General features: G+C 38.5%; 2 protein-coding genes across 28 annotated transcripts in view; one reads left to right on the forward strand and one right to left on the reverse strand.

Moving 5' to 3' along the window:
• Window positions 1-406, forward strand: part of LOC18431871 (uncharacterized) — a 47,486-nt gene extending 47,080 nt beyond the window's left edge. For all 5 annotated transcript variants that reach the window (XR_016056604.1, XR_016056610.1, XR_016056609.1 and 2 more), the window contains exon 20: window positions 48-406. Coding sequence is in view for 2 of the 5 variants with exons in the window: in XM_006841982.4 (XP_006842045.1) it covers window positions 48-336 (289 nt within the window). In the remaining 3 variants the exon portion in view is untranslated. The remainder of the gene's footprint in view (window positions 1-47) is intronic.
• Window positions 407-529: 123 nt separating this feature from the next.
• The window catches only part of LOC148782158 (uncharacterized), a 56,120-nt gene continuing 38,621 nt past the window's right edge, over window positions 530-18,028 (reverse strand). For 4 of the 23 annotated variants that reach the window (XR_016056648.1, XR_016056642.1, XR_016056653.1 and 1 more), the window contains one exon: window positions 17,410-17,896. The gene's annotated coding sequence lies outside the window, so the exon portion shown is untranslated. Of the gene's footprint in view, window positions 1,208-11,370; window positions 11,461-12,638; window positions 12,882-13,106; window positions 13,197-17,409; window positions 17,897-18,028 lie in introns of those variants that run through there. The other 19 variants (XR_016056643.1, XR_016056626.1, XR_016056631.1 and 16 more) reach the window with 12 other exon arrangements.

Genomic DNA, 18,028 nt, shown 5'->3' on the forward strand with positions numbered 1-18,028 from the left:
TGTCAAACTTGGTAAGCCACTAAAGCTATGTTCATAATCTGCTGCAGGGCGCTGATTTTGTATGTCGCAGCCGGTGCTTTGTATGAGGCACTTGCTGCGCTTCGCAATGCACAATTGCCTGACACTGCTGCCATGTTTTTAATGGCTTGCCATGAGATTAGTGCACAGGTTGCAGCATCATCCAAGTCAGAGTTCAATGATTTGAATACACCCACATTGTCCTGGTTATTGCCTAGTCAGGATCATGAAGATGTGGTCACAGTTTGCGAATACTTTGTGCACTACCAACGGAAATTGGTCCATCTTTGCATGGATTGTATTCCTTCTTTTGATTAATGGAGCTTAACAAAAGTTATGTAACCTACTTTTTGACCTTTCTAGAGGTGCAAATTTTGATTCATGCTCACTTTCTCATCTCAAATATCGATTTACATGCTTGAAACTTGATTTACATCTAGTTGAGGAAGTAGAGGCAACTTGTTGGAATACCCTCTCATTTTAGCCTACATGGGTATTTTAACCCCGCATATACTGATTTATCAACATCATTCATCTTTTTTTACCAAATAGTTTTTACAATAAAAAGAAAGTAATAGGTTAATTCCATGCCGTACAAAAGTATTCATACTATGGTTTATCTTCCGAAAGATAATGCGAAAGTCAGATGGCTAGGTTTGTGCCACTAACCATTCTTATATTCCAAAAAAAAAAAAAAAAAGACCCTTGAACTTTGTGGATAGCCCATCTGAACTTCCAAAGTTTGGAATTAGCATACCAAATAATGTTGTTCAAACGTACAATCAACCTCTTTGCCCTCTTCTTCATTAGGACTGTGTGCAGCATTAGCAAGCAGTGGAACAACCAAAGGTTCTTCTTGTAGGATCTCCATACCCTGTTTCATCAGCATTTCTTCTTCCATAACTTGTAGCAGCAGGAACGAAGGGGTTTAAATGAAAAGTTCCCGGCCTGCAGAGTCCAAGATGTGGGACAGATCTGTATATTCTTGTCAATCTGAATGCATACAGATTCATAAGAAGACACCTCCCAATCAACATTAACCAATTTCCCACATAAACTGACACTCCTTTAGAAGTGTCCATAGACCAAGGATACACTGGAACCCTACGTAAGCACAACCACAAGGATGAATCAAAGAGGGGATCATCTGTGGACTCCATTTTTCATTGCCTCGGAATCTCGAAAATCTCTGAGACAACGATATGAGCATCAGCAACCGATCCAAGAAAACAAATTAACTTAACTCTAGGGATAGGCCCTCAGAGACGAGGAGCAGAACCAATTTTTATCCACCCAACTACAAAAGGAATCGATCTCAGAGAAAGGCACATTAGAGACAAAACAGCAAAATGAAGTCTTCTTTCCATACAAACATCAGCATGGGTTCACTTTCCCATGAATTAATCTCGGTAAAAGATAATTGAATTTAAGTTTTTTTTATGACAAATTTGTTGGGTAAATATATGTTTTAGCCTTTGTAACCCCACAACCCAAGATTGCTTTCCCTTCCCCGTTCTCTTTTAGCGAAGGACAGAAAATGGGCGGAAGCGACCAAGGTGGCATCAAGAAAATGTATTAATATTCAAAAGGAAAATATTTTGATAGGCTATAAAGCCTCTCCACAAAACTCATGAAAATTGAAGTTTTGGGTTGGAAAACGTTCATATTGATCATCTTGGCCTTGAGTATTGTGGTTGTAAAGAAAATCAGAATTTCTAAACCCTAAAAATAGCGTATTTTGCAATACATTATCTAGACCATCTATTTCACCCATAAAAATAAGTGCTCACCGATTGTTGTAAGGATTTTCTTTATTTTTTTAGAGTCTAGGCTCTATTGAAATGGCATCCATATTTAAAATTCTTCTTTACATTTTGTCCTCTTATTTATACTTGTTTGTCCTTATATGGTTTTTGTTTTGGGCGAGGTTTATACAAGTTTGGCACCTTGAAGCAAGGTGCACATCCATTTGATGTCAAAAGTTGATGTTTTAGTGCCAGAAACCCTTATGGTTTATTCAATTTTCAATTATATTTACATACTTATTGTAATTTTTCAGAAACATGTTTTGTACTTAAATTGATAGTGGAAGGTCGAATTTTATTCCTAGTTGTGTTTATTTATTTTGACAATAAAAGAAAAAATCCTAAGTTGTATTTAGGATTTTAATTTACATTTACAACAATATATTGTAGCACTTGTTAGTGAAATTCAATTTTATTAAGAAGGAAAAAGAGGGAATTTTTATTATCTTAATTCCATATAGTCACACCTTTCAACTATAACTAGTGCATTGAGAATAAACAAAGGTGTATGATAGTGGATCTAGTGGGCATTGACTCGATCCTAATCATATCATGTACTATTAACTGATATGATTTTATGTATAGTAAAGCTTAGATTGAGATCCCTCAAAGTCAAAACCTTGATCCCATTAACATAGAATCTCGCTCCTAGGTATTATAGGATCTCGCTTCTTAATTTATTGACTGTATGGATGTAGATCCTAACCCTAAGTAGCTTCCACCATATGGCGGTTCGACGTTCCCCAAACTGATCCACTTCTGCCTCCAACAACTATGGTGGAGTCGCCATGCTTTTCCTTATGAAGAAGTTCATGGATTTCTACCATGGTGGAAGACTACAATAGTTTGTAGTGGACACCAAATCTTTTATAGCTATCCTTTTTTTTGAACAATTAACAATGATTTTCATTGACGAATGGAAAAAGTTACAACAGAAGAGAGAAGAAGGCAGAAAGAGAGAAAGGGAGGAAGAAGAAATGGGTGGGGAAAGCCACCCAAAAGTCAAACAGCAACACTTCTGGCTAGAGCATCATCATCTCCATTTTGCTTCCGATGGACGTGGACAAAGCGAACCTCCCTACCTCGGAGAGACTGTTCAATACGGTCACGAATGCGAACCCATTGCCAAGGAGTAGTAGAACGTTGACGACGCCACTTAAAGATGTTGAGAAAATCTCCTTCAATAACTACAATATGAATAACATCCTCAATTTTGGTGCTCATGAAAAAGGGCCCAAAGTTTTGCTCATTGGCAGTGCACGGGTGTAAACTTCCATGGTAGGTTCAAGTAGTATTCCCCATACTGTCCCTGAGAAGGCCCCCATAGCTGGCCACCCATCCATCCTCCCTCACACTGCCATCAAAGTTCGGCTTAACCAACCCATATGGAGGGAACCAATGGTTGTCCTTCATGAATTTCCTATTGTTCAAGGCCAAAGCTCATTGAGGTGTGTATACAAATACTCCTTATGAAAATGCTTGAAAGATGATGGGCCCAGATGATCGTTTATGAGGTTGTAATGAATTGTACACTTCTCACTTTTCCTTCAAAAACAAGATTCCTCTCCTTCCAAATAGTCCAAAGAACTGCCACCATGCATAAACGCCACAAGAACAAACCCAAACTAGAAAAAGGAGGCGACCAGCCATATTGAAATATACCGTCAAGGTGACACGACATCACCCAGTGCCAATTGAATTTAGTCAGGAGCCAATCCCAGACATGCTGAGCAAGAGGACAAGTGAGAAATATATATGAAACACTTTGCGCATCCTATTTACATAGCATGCAAATATTAACAATGGGAACTCCCTTGATACGCAACTTATCAATAGTTAAAATCTAGCCCCAACTAAGAAGACAAAGGAAAGCTCTTACTTGGAGGGGGGGCCTTGCGCTTCCACACCTTAAGAGGAAAAAGAATTGGTCGGAATAAATCTGTCCACTAACAAGCAATTGTACATAGACTTCACCGAGAAAACTCCACGGGGTTCCAATTCCCAAATCACCATGTTTCCTCTAAAAGGAGCGAGACACAATTCATAAAGTTGGGTGAAGAGATGAGAAAATTATTGCTCTACAACATGGTTCACCCTCTTGGCATTCAAAGTCAGACTCCAAACAACCATGTCTCCCTGAAACTATACTAGATCACTAATCTTAGCAGTTTTAAGAGAGCATTTGAAAAAGAGCTCTGGAAACTGAATCTTTAAGGGACAAACTCCTAGCCACTTGGAAGACCAGAGCTGCGTATCAAAACCATTACCCCCGACAATCCTACTATAAGCAACAAACAACAGTCTAACATCGTTAATGCCCCTCTAGATGGCAGATGCAGAGCCCCCAATAGTCAACTTCTTTGGAATAAGATAGTAGGGGTCCCATCCGTATTTAGAGATGATAACTTGCAACCATAAATGCCCCTGTGATGAGGAAGCCCTCCTCTACCATTTAGTGAGAAGAGCATCATTAACTGCTACGAGTCTTCTAATCCCCAAGCCTCTTCTTTTTTGGGTAAACAAACTATCTGCCAACTAATAAGAAGGAATTTCTTCTTGTCTTAAGACCCACTCCACAAAAAATTCCTTAGCATTCTCTCGAGTATCTTTATCACAGCCTGGGGGGACACGAAACAAAGAAGAAATAGATTGCAAGATTCGCCATGGCAGCATTGATGAGGGTAGATGTGCATACTACAACCATGCAAAAAACTATGCAAAAACACGTATTAAACATGCAAGATCAAGATAACATTAAACATAGATCACATTAACCATGCACACCAGAATCATACAAAGGGCACACAAGAATCATACAAAGGGAAGTAAGGATCTTCCCAGCATAAAAGAAAAATTACAACGGACAATAGAAGCAAGGAAGAAAGCAAAGTAGGAAGTAAAGAAGTAAAGCACACCGAAAGAAACTAAGGCTGAGAGGCTCTAGAAGCACTCTGGCCATTACAACTGCCATGAAGGAGTATTTATAGACCCCGGACATGAAAAGCGGATTCCAAACAAAAATAAAAAAGTACAACTAGCCTGGATAGGTGGCCTTATGTACAGTGAAAAGGTGATCTAGAATGGTCGGTGGCCGACAAACAGTGCCAGGTGTCCCGATGTGAACAGTGAAAAGCTGATGAACAGTGCCTGACGACAAAATAGTGAGCTACAGTGTCTGCCGACAAAATTGTGAGCTACAGTTTCTGCTGACAAAATAGTGAGCTACAGTGTCTTGCGGCTCCAAAGACAACTGCGGTCTCAACCTGGTACGGCTTCAAGGATAAGTGCGACCTCAATCTATGTCAGGATAAAGATCATAAGGGTATCCATCCGAATCGTAACTTGATGAGGAGGGAGGGCTATGAGATGGTCCAGTATATGTGTCATCACTTGAGCTATCTTCTGGTTCTTCTAGAGGAGGGTGATCTGCGAGCCATAGATGAAGCTGATGAACTAACGCTGCTTCTCTGGGTGTTTCATCAGTCCGCATTGTATTCCCTATATAAACATCCATAGGAATCCATTCTAGCTGGATTCTGTTAATATAACACATGATGATATTTAATTCTTTCCATAAATCAGTCTGAAATAGCCAGAAACTTAGAAGATTAGAATCATAGCATTCAATGGTTTCAATAATGGGGTGTTGGGTAATATAAGTATGTTCAGAATAAACCTGGGGATTAAGATCTTGGTGGAAGGCTATAATGATATAAGGTTTATGAGGATAACCAAAGGATTCAAACCACTGGTTATAATGGTAATGCTTTATAAGAAATTTATAAAAGTTTAAAGCTTGAGGATTGGGATGTTGATAATTGTTCCATTGTAGGAAATGACAATGTCTAAGGTAAGATAAGAGTTTTCTTACATGGAAGATAAAACATATGTGGTGGTTTTGGGTAAGATACCAAAGAAAGCAAATAACTTCTTTTGGTATATTATAGTAATGCCTCAGCTGAAATAAGGATAGGAATGGATAGTTTAGATGGCATCGAATTCTTTGGAAACAATCTCCATAGTTTCTTAATACTATTTCATGCATTTTCAGTTCCATTAGATCATTCCTTGAATCCATAGTTTTTCTGAGGATTACTTCATAGATTTCATCAGGGAGATCATGTTGAGTGTTATCAATGCTGATAATGGCACCCAAAAAAGGAATTACTGGGAGAAGCTGCTGATCTGAAAACCTTTTCTTTGAAAACATGTCTGCTAGAACATTATTTTCCCAGAGATGTGTCTATATTCAAAATACCATTAGGAAAACCAATTTGACCATCTCAGTAACTGAGGATTTGGAAGTATTTTATTTTTGAATTTTAACATGTTTGGGAAAGCAGACAAATCCATTTCTACAAAAAAATTGTGGCCAATAAGGTGAAATTGGAATTTTTCAATTCCTCGGTTTGATAGCCAGTATTTCCTTAAAAGTAGAATGATAATGCATTTCCGACTCTTTAAATTTTCCACTTTTATAGCCACAAATCATTCTGTCTTTCCAATCTGCTCAAGCAAAATACATGCCCAAAATTCATCTGATGCGTCAGTTTGCAAAATTCTTTTTCCATTGGAAGGTATTTTCAAAGAAGGCAAATTTTGAGATAATCTCTTAAGCTCTTGAACACACTCAGTCTGTTTCTGTTTCCATGGTGGTGCTTTTTTCTTTAATAGAAGATAAAGAGGACTGGTAAACAAAGAGAGCCTAGGAATAAAAGGAGACATGTAATTTACAATGCCTAAGAATTGTTGCATTTGCTTTACAGAGGTCAAAGTATCAGGAAAATCTAGAAGATGTTTAGCTATATGGGGTTGTAATCTGTACATACCATTATGGAAATGCATACCAAGAAAATCTATTTTAATAGTAGCAAAGACACTTTTTTTTAGAGAGCATGATACCATATTTACAATAAAGGGAATAAAACTAATCTAATAGATTGACATGACTTTCGAGATCAGGGGAAAATAGTAGAATGTCATCTATATATATCAAAGCTTGTGTCGAGATTCGTTCGAAAATAGTGGTTAAAACCTTTTGAAAATAAGTGGGTGTATTTTTCAAACCAAAGGGCATAACAGTCCATTGAAAATGGTAATTTGGGAGACAAAAGGCTGTTTTTGGTCTATAACCTGGGTGTATGCCTATTTGCCAAAATCCTGACTTCAAATCAAAATTTGAAAATATATGAGCATGAGATATCTGAGAAAATAAAGCAATCTGGTTAGGCAAAGGAAACTTATCATCAGTTTCAGATCAGCAGACATCTTTGGGAAAAATAATGTTCTAGTAGACATGTTTTCAAGGAAAAAGTTTTCAGATCAGCAGCTTCTCCTAGTAATTCCTTTTTTGGGTGCCATTATCAGCATTGATAACACTCAACATGATCTCCCTGATGAAATCTATGAAGTAATCCTTAGAAAACCTATGGATTCAAGGAATGATCTAATGCAACAGAAAATGCATAAGATAGTATTAAGAAACAATGGAGATTGTTTCCAAGGAATTCGATGCCATCCAAACTATCCATTCCCATTCTTATTCCAGACTAGACATTACTATAATATGCCAAAAGAAGTTATTTGCTTTCTTTGGTATCTTATCCAAAACCACCACATATGTTTTATCTTTCATGTAAGAAAACTCCTATCTTACCTTAGACATTGCCATTTCCTACAATGGAACAATTACCAACATCTCAATCCTCAACCTTTAAACTTTTATAAATTTTTTATAAAGCATTACCATTATAACCAGTGGTTTGAATCCTTTGGATATCCTTATAAACCTTATATCATTACAGCCTTCCACCAAGATCTTAATCCCCAGGTTTATTCTGAACATACTTATATTACCCAACACCCCATTATTGAAACCATTGGATGGTATGATTCTAATCTTTTAAGTTTCTGGCTATTTCAGACTGATTTATGGAAAGAATTAAAGATCATCATGTGTTATATTAACAGAATCCTGCCAGAATGGATTCCTATGGATGTTTATACAGGGAATACAATGCGGACTGATGAAACACCCAGAGAAGCAGCGTTAGTTTATCAGCTTCATCTATGGCTCGCAGATCACCCTCCTCTAGAAGAACCAGAAGACAGCTCAAGTGATGACACATATACTGGACCATCTCATAGCCCTCCCTCCTCATCAAGCTACAATTTGGATGGATACCCTTATGATCTTTATCATGACACAGATTGAGGCCGCACTTATCCTAGAAGCCGTATCAGATTGAGGCCGCACTTGTCTTTGGAGCCGCAAGACACTGTAGCTCACTATTTTGTCGACAGACACTGTAACTCACTATTTTGTCGGTAGGCACTGTTCATCAGCTTTTCACTGTTCATATCGGGAAACCTGGCACTGTTTGTCGGCCACCGACCACTGTAGATCACCTTTTCACTGTACATAAGGCCACCTGTCCAGGCCAATTGTACTTTTTTATTTTTGTTTGGAATCCGCCTTTCGTGTCTGGGGTCTATAAATACTCCTTCATGGCAGTTGTAATGGCTAGAGTGCTTCTAGAGCCTCTCAGCCTTAGTTTCCTTCGGTGTGCTTTACTTCTTGACTTCCTGCTTTGCTTTCTTCTTTGCTTCTATTTTCCGCTGTAATTTTTCTTTTATGCTGGGAAGATCCTTACTTCCCTTTGTATGATTCTTGTGTGGCCTTTGTATGATTCCGGTGTGCATGTTTAATGTGATCTATGTTTAATGTTATCTTGATCTTACAAGTATAATATGTGTTTTTGCATGGTTGTAGTATGCACATCTAACCCCACCCCCGAAATCTAACCCCACCCCCGAATGACAAGTACATGCACTTCCACCCATCGAGCTTACATTGAAATCTCTTAATGATCGGATTCCACTGAGCTATACTTAAACGACCATCAGTAAGTGGAATCCCTAGATAATTAGCAAGAATAGCATTAGCTTGATAGTTCAACCAAGTGGCCCGATCCGATATCTCCTCCTCCAAATAGTTAATACCCATCAACGAGATCTGCAAGTTAACTTTGGCCTCAAACACCACTTTATAGCACTTGAGGAAGAGCCATAGAGATTGGATCAATGCAAAGTCCACTTCCGCCAACAAAAGGGTACCATCAGCGTATTGGATATGGGTTATGAAGGGACCAGTAGTAGACACCGGCAAGCCTGAGATCAAATTACTCTCCACAACCCCAGCAAGCATGAGACTAAAAGACTCAGCCACAAGCTTGTAAAGAAAAGGCGAAAGTAGATCCCCTTGGTGAAGCCCTCTTGAGGCTTTGAAATAAGCGCAGGCTTACCATTTATCAGAACGAAAAAATGGGAAGAAGAGAGACACCCCTTAATCTAGGCCCTCCACTTAGTAGGGAACCCCATAACGTTTATAACCTTGTTCAAGTAGTCTCATTCCACTCTATCATATGCCTTATCGAAATCAATATTAAGCAAGACACCTTTCTTCCCTTGGCTACGAACCAAATATATCACCTCTTGTGCAACCATAATACCATCCATGATTTGCTTACCCTTGAATTACCTCCCCTGTGACCTTCTTGAGTCTATTGGCAAGGACCTTGGCAAAAATTTTGTAGGAGGAAAATAGAAGGCTAACGGGTTTGAGGTCCTGAAGTGTTTCCAAGTATTGTTTTTTGGGGATGAGGGCGAGAAACATAGAGTTTAAGGCTTTAGGGACCACTCCATTAAAAAAATTCATAAAAAAACAAGAGGAAATCCTCTTTGAGAATGCTCCAAAATTCTTGAAAAAAGGCCATCGAAAACCTATCAAAGCATCGTGCCTTATCTCTAGGTAGGCTAAAGGCAACTTCCTTGATTTCCTTTAGAGCGAAAAGCTTCTCAAGATCCAAAGCACTTTCAATTGAGAGTCTCTTAAATGGGCAAGCAGTCAAGGGAAAAAGGAATTCGAGGCTCCGAGGTAAAGGCAAGTTGGAAAAAGGAGACGATCGCATTTTATGTGGCCATGGAGTCATCTTGAGGAACTCCTGGGATTTGGATAGAGGAGATGTTATTGAATTGTCTACGAGAATTAGCAATAACATGAAAATATTTAGAATTATTGTCACCTTCTTTAATCCATTTAGATCTTAACCGTTGAAACCAAAAAATCTCACCCTCTTTCAAAAGATCATGTAGTTTAATCACTAGGCTTTCCCTTAGTACCAAATGACCAACATCCAAACCCCTTTGAGCTTGTTCTAACTGATTAAGGACATCCAATTGATTTGAAACCTCCCTAATTTTGCTATTCAAATTCCCAAAATTAGTCTTTGTGTTTCATAATCTTAATTTTTTGTGCAATTTTAAAACCAGACCACCCATTGATCATAGAGTTAATCCTAACAAAATGAACTTCATTTCGCAGTGAACATTCACTCATCCAAAAGAGTTCAAAACGAATCAGTGGTGGCCCAAACTGACCCCCTTAGTGTGAGCAAGATAGGAACATGGTCAGAAGTCCATTGCAGCAAAGCTCTGACAAAAACCTTTGGAAAACAGTTTCCCAATCATAGGATACTAGAAACCTGTTCAGCTTGGACAACAAGGGGTTCGTAGCCGAATTATTAGACCAAGTAAATGTGGTACCCACAATGTGCAGATCAAGCAAACCATTTGAGGAGATAAAGTTATCAAACAACATCATTGAAGAGTTAAAATCATGAGCATAATTGGATTTAGAAGGAGCCCTGGTATGGCTAAAATCACCTGCTATATCCCCAACCACATTACGACCATTAACAACCGAAAACGCCACAGAAAGGTCTGAAAAAAAAAAAACCAACTTTATCCCCCGATCACATTAGGGCCATAAACATTCAACACACAACAATTATGAACGCCCAAACTAGAAAAACATACAGAAAGAAGTCTAAAAGAAACATTCAAAATGGTTCCCGCAAGAACCAAAGGGTCCCCCAATAGTAAGTAAACCACCAGATGCTCCATTTGAAGGTGCAAAACAAAAGGCCATGGCTCTTGTGCCCCAATACCTCTGCACATCTGATACGCCAAAAGATGACAACTGTCTTTTGAAGAAGTAAAATGTGCGGTTTGTGAGCACGCACTAACCATCTCAAAGCTCTTTTCTTCCTTGGCTCCCCAAGTCCCCTGAAATTTCACGAGAAGATCTTTGGGATAGAAATCTTTCCCACCCCTGGTGATCCCCATAGAGCTAACAACAAGTGGATCGAACGGCAAATCCGCAACAAGTCTCTAGACCTCATTTTGTCGAGCTCTCCTCCTTCCAGATGTAGGGTTCCAATTCAACTCTTCGATCCCAATGGCCTCCCCCACAACGATGGAACCCGTATAATCGACCTTCATGGCTTTCAACATCTCAATCATCTTACCTTGATCTCCATCTACTTATAAGGCCTCTTGGACTAGTTACGAGAGCAGGGCAAAAGATCTTCCTCCAAGGAGTCAGAGGATTCTGTCACCAAAATGGGCGGAGTGCCAGGGCAGGAGGCCAACATTAAGACACAAGGGAGATGCTCTATCTTTTATACCTTGTTTAGACAACTCCACAAGTTTTAAAAAAACCAGCCAACTCTCAGCATTTCCATAAATTTTTCAGGGGCGTGGCTCAACTCAGCCAAGTCAACTCGATACGGTTCAGCTTAGGGCCAGGCCAAATACAAAGCCAATAGGCGAATATACGTTTATAAACATTAATTTAAATCAATGGCATGCTAATTCTATTTTGTCTCTGAAGTACCTCACCTAGAGACAATACATTGTGCCACAATTCTTAAAAGTAAATAAGAAAGTTCAAGAAAACAAAGATGCCCACTTTACAGCAAATGCCAACTAATCCAATGAAGTTTCCCATTCACATTAGATGCCTACAACCATCTAATCCAATTTCTAATTTCTATAGCTAATGTGTCACGTTAATGAAACAGCTCCACAACGGCATTTCAGGAAAAAACAAAAATACCAACACCAAAGATCTGAATACCAACTTGTGGAAGGAAAAAAAGCGTACAAGAAGTAAACACAAAAATGAAATACCAGTAGAAAAGATATATCATACGTCCAGAATGCTCATCATCTTGGACAGTTGTATCGCAAAAGGTGCTCTGTACTTAACTGTATTTACAAGAAATTTCATCTTATCTTTCTTTCCTGTGTGCTTCCCAGTTTCACTCTCGTGCATATTTCCCATATCATTACTTTAATCTGGTTGCATTGCCTAATTATAATGGCAGACCTTGACAGCATTCTTCTAGAGTTCATTATTTTATTTTTATCATATCAGATCAAATTCGCATATAAAGAGTGTTCAGGTGAAATAATACTGGAGAAAAAATCATGCGTCGCTTTTTCAGCAGCAAAGAATCACATCCGCCTTGGCAAACCATGAATACAAGTCAAATGCGATTATATAGAATGAATACAGTTACTTTTTGGATGGAAAAGTAACAACACTCCAAGATTTCAGATGAGAAATCAAACAGCTGGGGTGTGTCATTCCTCCATTTGAAGTGTGTTAGAAAATTTTAACAGCCTACATGTCAGTTTTCAGATTGAAAAATGAGGTGCACACCTATATGTCAGCTTTCACATTGAAAACTTGGGTTCTATTGCTTTTCCATTTGGAAAGTGACTTTGTCCGTTATAGCTAGGTAATCAATCATGTTGTTTACGACTTTCTTTTATCGCTTGCTTTATGATTTCTTGAGCAGAATAAGTTGTCTAAACCACACACAATCTGGCACGAGTGACAGCCAAGAAGTTCAAAAGAAACACAGACAAACTTGGAGTACAAACGCTAGATTTTACATAACCATCGGGGACAATCTCAAAAAATTCTTTATTAAAAACAAAATCCTTTTAAGTTAAACAAATAGCTCGTAGGCAACTAGGCATATAGTAAGAAAAAACAACAAACCAAAAGTAACTGCCGTGTAATCATATGTGCAAACCGTAGTTACCGAGATATCCCAACTTGGCGGTGATCCCACTCTCCCGCAGCTGGATCTCGGTTGGATCTCGCTCCAATATGGAAGGACCACGATCCCAATCCCTTAGGGATTACTTGATATATATCACACTCATTAGAAACAAGTCTTAAATGCATATCCTCTAAAAAAGTAAGTAATGCAGCAAAATCATATTCCATACATTTTTCAAAAGAAAATACACGCTTTTACCTGATGGATCTATTTATCACAAGATCTTGAAAAGTTAGGATTTAGCTGTCCAACATGTTGGAATCAAGATCCCTAAAATTCAAGGTGTACGGCCAAAGACCTTGACCATATGGAGATTCTAGCTTATCTTCTTGATCTGGCTCCCAATCTTGCTCCCCTTCCTAATCAGGCTCTGATCCCAAGGCCACATGCACAATATCTTTTTAAAAATAATTTATTATTAGTACAATAATAAAATAGTAATATAGAGTCTGAACTATGGCATCTTTTAAGTTATATTGCTGCTCTTGCTGGTCCCCAATATTTTATTCTTATGTTTTGGACTCAGCTGAGTCTAACAGACTTAGCGGAGTCCAAGTTTCTGGACTTGGGTATGTTAAACTAACCCAGTCCTTGTTTTAAACCATCCATATTAAATCAAAGTGGAAGTTTACAGAAGTTGCATCTACTTTGTACATCTCAATGCATAATGTAAACAAGGAAGGTTTATGTGGCATTTGATAAGTTGTTGGGAAGAGAACACTAATAATCTCCATGATGGATCCCAATATGTATTTGTAGCTACTAGTACATCTTTTCTTTCGCGATACTCAAGGTTCATTGCTGAGGTAAAAAATTGTAGAAGCCATATATGACCTTAAGGACGGCAACTCACCATCAACAAGCATCAAGAAATGCAAAATGGCTGGTGTGGTAATACACAACTAAGTATCTAAAGTGGCATGAATCACTAAATCAGGATACAATGGGTGTACCAAAAAATTCCCATGAATATAGTATTAGGAGGAGCCAAGGTATGGGTGGGCTGCATCAGCAACAAGGCCAGGTGGAAGGGCCCGGGGACGGGAAAGGAAGCTCAGTACGTGGCAAGGGTTGGGGAGGGATCCTAAGAGAGAGGTGTATAGAAGGGAGAATCCTATCCCCGTAGATCGGGCAGCCCAGAATTGTTGGATGAGTGATACACAACAGTAGTCCACCCCTCAGGATCATGAACCACCATAGGGTGGACAAGATTACGGTGATCTGGAGCATGATTCACCAAACAATGGTCCCTAATGGTGGACAGATGAACTCGAGGTTCAACTGATTGAGGCTGCATAGAGAGCTTGCAGTTGAGGTTCCGAACCTTAATGGAAATAGACCTCATAATACAATCTAATGAGCTTGACTGAACAAGGAAGGAGGCTGAACCAAGAGGAAGGACCCAATAATAGAAATAGAAATGGGGCGTGGCCAAGTGGTAAGCCAGCAGGCTTTGGTCCCGCTATTCGAAGGTTTGAATCCTTCCATCCCAGACATTATGAACATAGTGTCCCAAAGTATGGAAACCCAGGAACAAGCTGGCCCAACTTAAATGAGATTTTATAGCTTCTTAGAGGCTTAGTAAACTCCTGCATGTATCTCTTATTGCCTTATACATGGTCTGTTGACATGCATGGATGGGAATATAGTTACCCGAATCGCCTATGAGGGTAGCGATTGCATTTCTGAATCTCGATTGGGTGTTTCCCCAGATGAAAGTCGATTCTAAAAGAAAAGAATCAAGTTTCCATTTTTTGCGGAACGCGATTCCACCTAGTTTAGGAATCTCGATTCCTGCTTGTGAGAAACGTTGATTCCAAATTTTTTGAATCTGCGAATCCATATTGTTTGGAATCATCGTGATTCCTTGCTACACAACAATGCAATTCTACTTATAATAAACGTTGATTCAAAGAATAGGAACTTCAATTCTTGAACTAAATAATATAACATGAAAGTAATGAGAGAATAGGAACTTAAAATCTTCAACTAAATAATATAACATGAAAGTAATGTGAGAATAAGAACTTCAAGTGTTCAACTAAATAATATATAACACGAAAGTAATGTGAGCATAGGGAGAGCAGAAACCTCCGATGTGTGCTCAATCATGAGTGAACGCGACATGTATGAAAGCGTGAGAAAATGTACAGTTGTTGCACACGGCAATAAAATCAAAATTTAAAATATGGGTAATATGTTAAAATTTTTATTTTCTTATTTACTAATTTCCATCCTTCATTCCATGTTACTTTTTAAAAACTCTTACCAAGAATAAATAACACTAAAAAAATATGTTACTTCAAATTTAATAATGTTTGGTAAATCGTGTACATACTAAACTACTAACGTAATAATGTTTAATATATGATCAACACCGTCATTTCTTCAAGTTGAATAAGAGAATAAAAATGCTTTTCTTTAAGTAGGACAAGAAGATAATAAGAATATGAGCGAAGTGCCCTGTGTGGTGTTTTATGTTAAATTAATCATTAAATATCAAAGAAATTGACTAAAAATTGAATAACTCAATTTTCAAAAGTCAAAAGACTCGAAACTATATTTAACAAAGAATAATTACTATGTCATGTACTTATTTTATAATTCAAGGAAAGGAGATAAAAGGAGCTCGCCCATGTTCTCACTCCTTGTATGCCGTAGACTAGCTCCAGACCTTATAAGCATAATAGGGTTATCGGTAGACCGAGTCCATTGTTTGGGATTGTCCACAAAGATATCATAAAGGTTGACATTAGTATTTGGAGTCTTGGACTGAGTATGTACAGACCAAAATTCGATTTTGTAGTAATGGGTAAATTTATATATTTTCTAAATACTTCTCTCATATACCGGAGGGAATTGGTTCGCAATTCCAATAAGGGAAGAATCTCAATTCCAATATTGGCAGAATCACGATTCCGGAATGGTGAGAATGTTGATTCCAAGTTGATGGGGACAACGATTCTAGAATTTTAGGAATCACGATTCTTTATTTTTAAGAATGGCGATTCCATATTTTTAGGAATCACGATTCCAATCTAATCAAATCACGATTCCAGCAACCACCGAAATAAACGGGGTCATGTGTGATTCCATATAGGTATGAAAAGTGATTCCAACATGAAGGGACATCGATTCTTGCAAATGGGAAATAAAATTTCTAATTTTTTGAATCGTGCTTCCGAAATAGTGAGAATCATTTTTCTCAAATCCGAATCGTACCGACAGCGATTCCTAGATTCTGAAACTTCTGATACATGCGATCCTAACTCCAGAAACGATTCGAAATCACAGTCGTTTCCAACAACTATAGATGGGAATATCCTGGACATCGATCCAAAACCTAGACTAGGAACAAAATCATTAGGCTCCAAGATTTGAGGAGCAATTTGGCTTTCCTAAAGAAGATATTCTCAATAGCAAGCTCTATCTCACAACTCTTTAGAGGGAAAGGAGAAAATATGAGTACCATTGGAGAGAGGATGTCAAGTAATAAGCTCAGATTTCCAAATGGACTAGGCCCATTTGAGGATGTTCTTACATTCACATCTAGGAGGTTTGAACTCAGCTATAAAGGAGCTTTTAAGGTGATCTATTCTTGCCTGAAAGAAACTACCTTGGAAGTGAATATGCCCTAGACCTCTAGCTCCCACGAGAAAGAGAGAGTAGCAAGAATGGATAAGGTTGAACTTTTGAATTGCAGGGTTCGATTGGGAATCATAGGTAGCCTTTATTGAGCAAAACGTTTTGTTAGAGTTAAGAGGAAGGGGCTGAACTTACGGTTGTTCTAAGATTAGAGAAGAGAATTGAGGTTACAGGGGGCCGTTAGATTGAGGCTTAACTAGGTATATGAATGTGTAAAGGTGGAGGAGGAATAGAAGTAGCTTGGTTTGCATAGCTTCTGATTCTAGTGTTGAAGGGTGAAGGCTTGCTTAATTGAGCAGCGATAAGTTTGGTAGGTGGTTGGGGCGCCCATAATAATGGTGTTGAAGAGGGAGAGAAAGGTGGGAGGCACATGAGCGACCCCCCCCCCCCCCCCAAAAAAAAAGCAAAAAAAAAAAAAATAGCCTAAAGGCAACTAGAGGAAGAAAGATGAAAGGCTCCCATAATGGGAAAGAGGTGAACAACTTATCTTGGAGGATGAAGCAGATATCCAACTAGGTGGAGCTTAAAGGAAAATTACATGGGCAAATCTTCTCTAGTTCTTCATCCCCTTATGACACACATTTCAACATGATGATGAAGTTCTCTTTTTTCAAAAGGCCACATATTGCTTAAACCATTTTTCACTTGAGCAATGAATCTTGAGTATCCCAAATGGAAAGGTGCACCGGTGGTTGCAAATACATATTGAGATCCATCCTCGACATTCTTAATGTTCTCTTCCCAATAACATCAGTTCAACGTTAGCCTTCCTGTTTACATTTAGATAATGAGATATATAAAGTAGCGAAAATTTCATTGAACTCCCACTTTGATTTGGTAAGAATGGTTCAAAACAAAGACTAGGGTTAGTCCATGGCTGAGTTCAGAAACTTGGACTCGATCAATGTTGGGTTTCTGTGTCCATTAAAGGTCTTATGAGAGCTTGTAACTAACATCCTGATATAGTGAAACATAAACTCAGTTGGAGTGTGGTCCTTTGTGGACCATAATAAACAAATGTTATTTGTTGATACTCAGGCTTAGGTTGACATGCTAAGCCAGTCAAGTTGGAAAATCCAAGTTACTTGGGCATGGAATTAAACCGATGAGGGTTTGATGGATCATCCCTTGATGAGGTCGAAATTGCCCAGATATGTGAGCAGAGGGACAGTGTGACCTTTGTGTGTGATGGTTGGCCTCTAGAGATGAAGGTCAAAGCCTCCTCATTGAACTATTACACGACATGTACATATGATAGCCATATCGAGAAAGCAAACCACCTTTGAGGGTGAAGCGTGTATATGTGCATGAGATTACCCCTATACACCATAGAGTTGTGGTTGCATCAGGTCTAAATGACCTTGGTTGGTCTCTAAGGGAGAACCTGTAGTCCATAGATTGGGATTGCGTCCCCTTGCCTATGGCTGACTTTGGTAGCCCAATCATGAACCCCTGCAGTGGAAGATGAAGTGCGTCATCAATTTTATAATTCCTAGACCTATACGGATCCGATTCCCATCAAAATTATTTGTTTTTAATTATTTTGATGATATATGATTTTTAAATTGATTATTTGAAGTTTTT

The sequence above is a fragment of the Amborella trichopoda genome, chromosome 5 (genome assembly GCF_054954075.1).
Source record: "Amborella trichopoda isolate Santa Cruz 75 chromosome 5, AtrichopodaSantaCruz75HAP2 v2.0, whole genome shotgun sequence".
In the NCBI taxonomy this organism is placed as follows: Eukaryota; Viridiplantae; Streptophyta; class Magnoliopsida; order Amborellales; family Amborellaceae; genus Amborella; species Amborella trichopoda.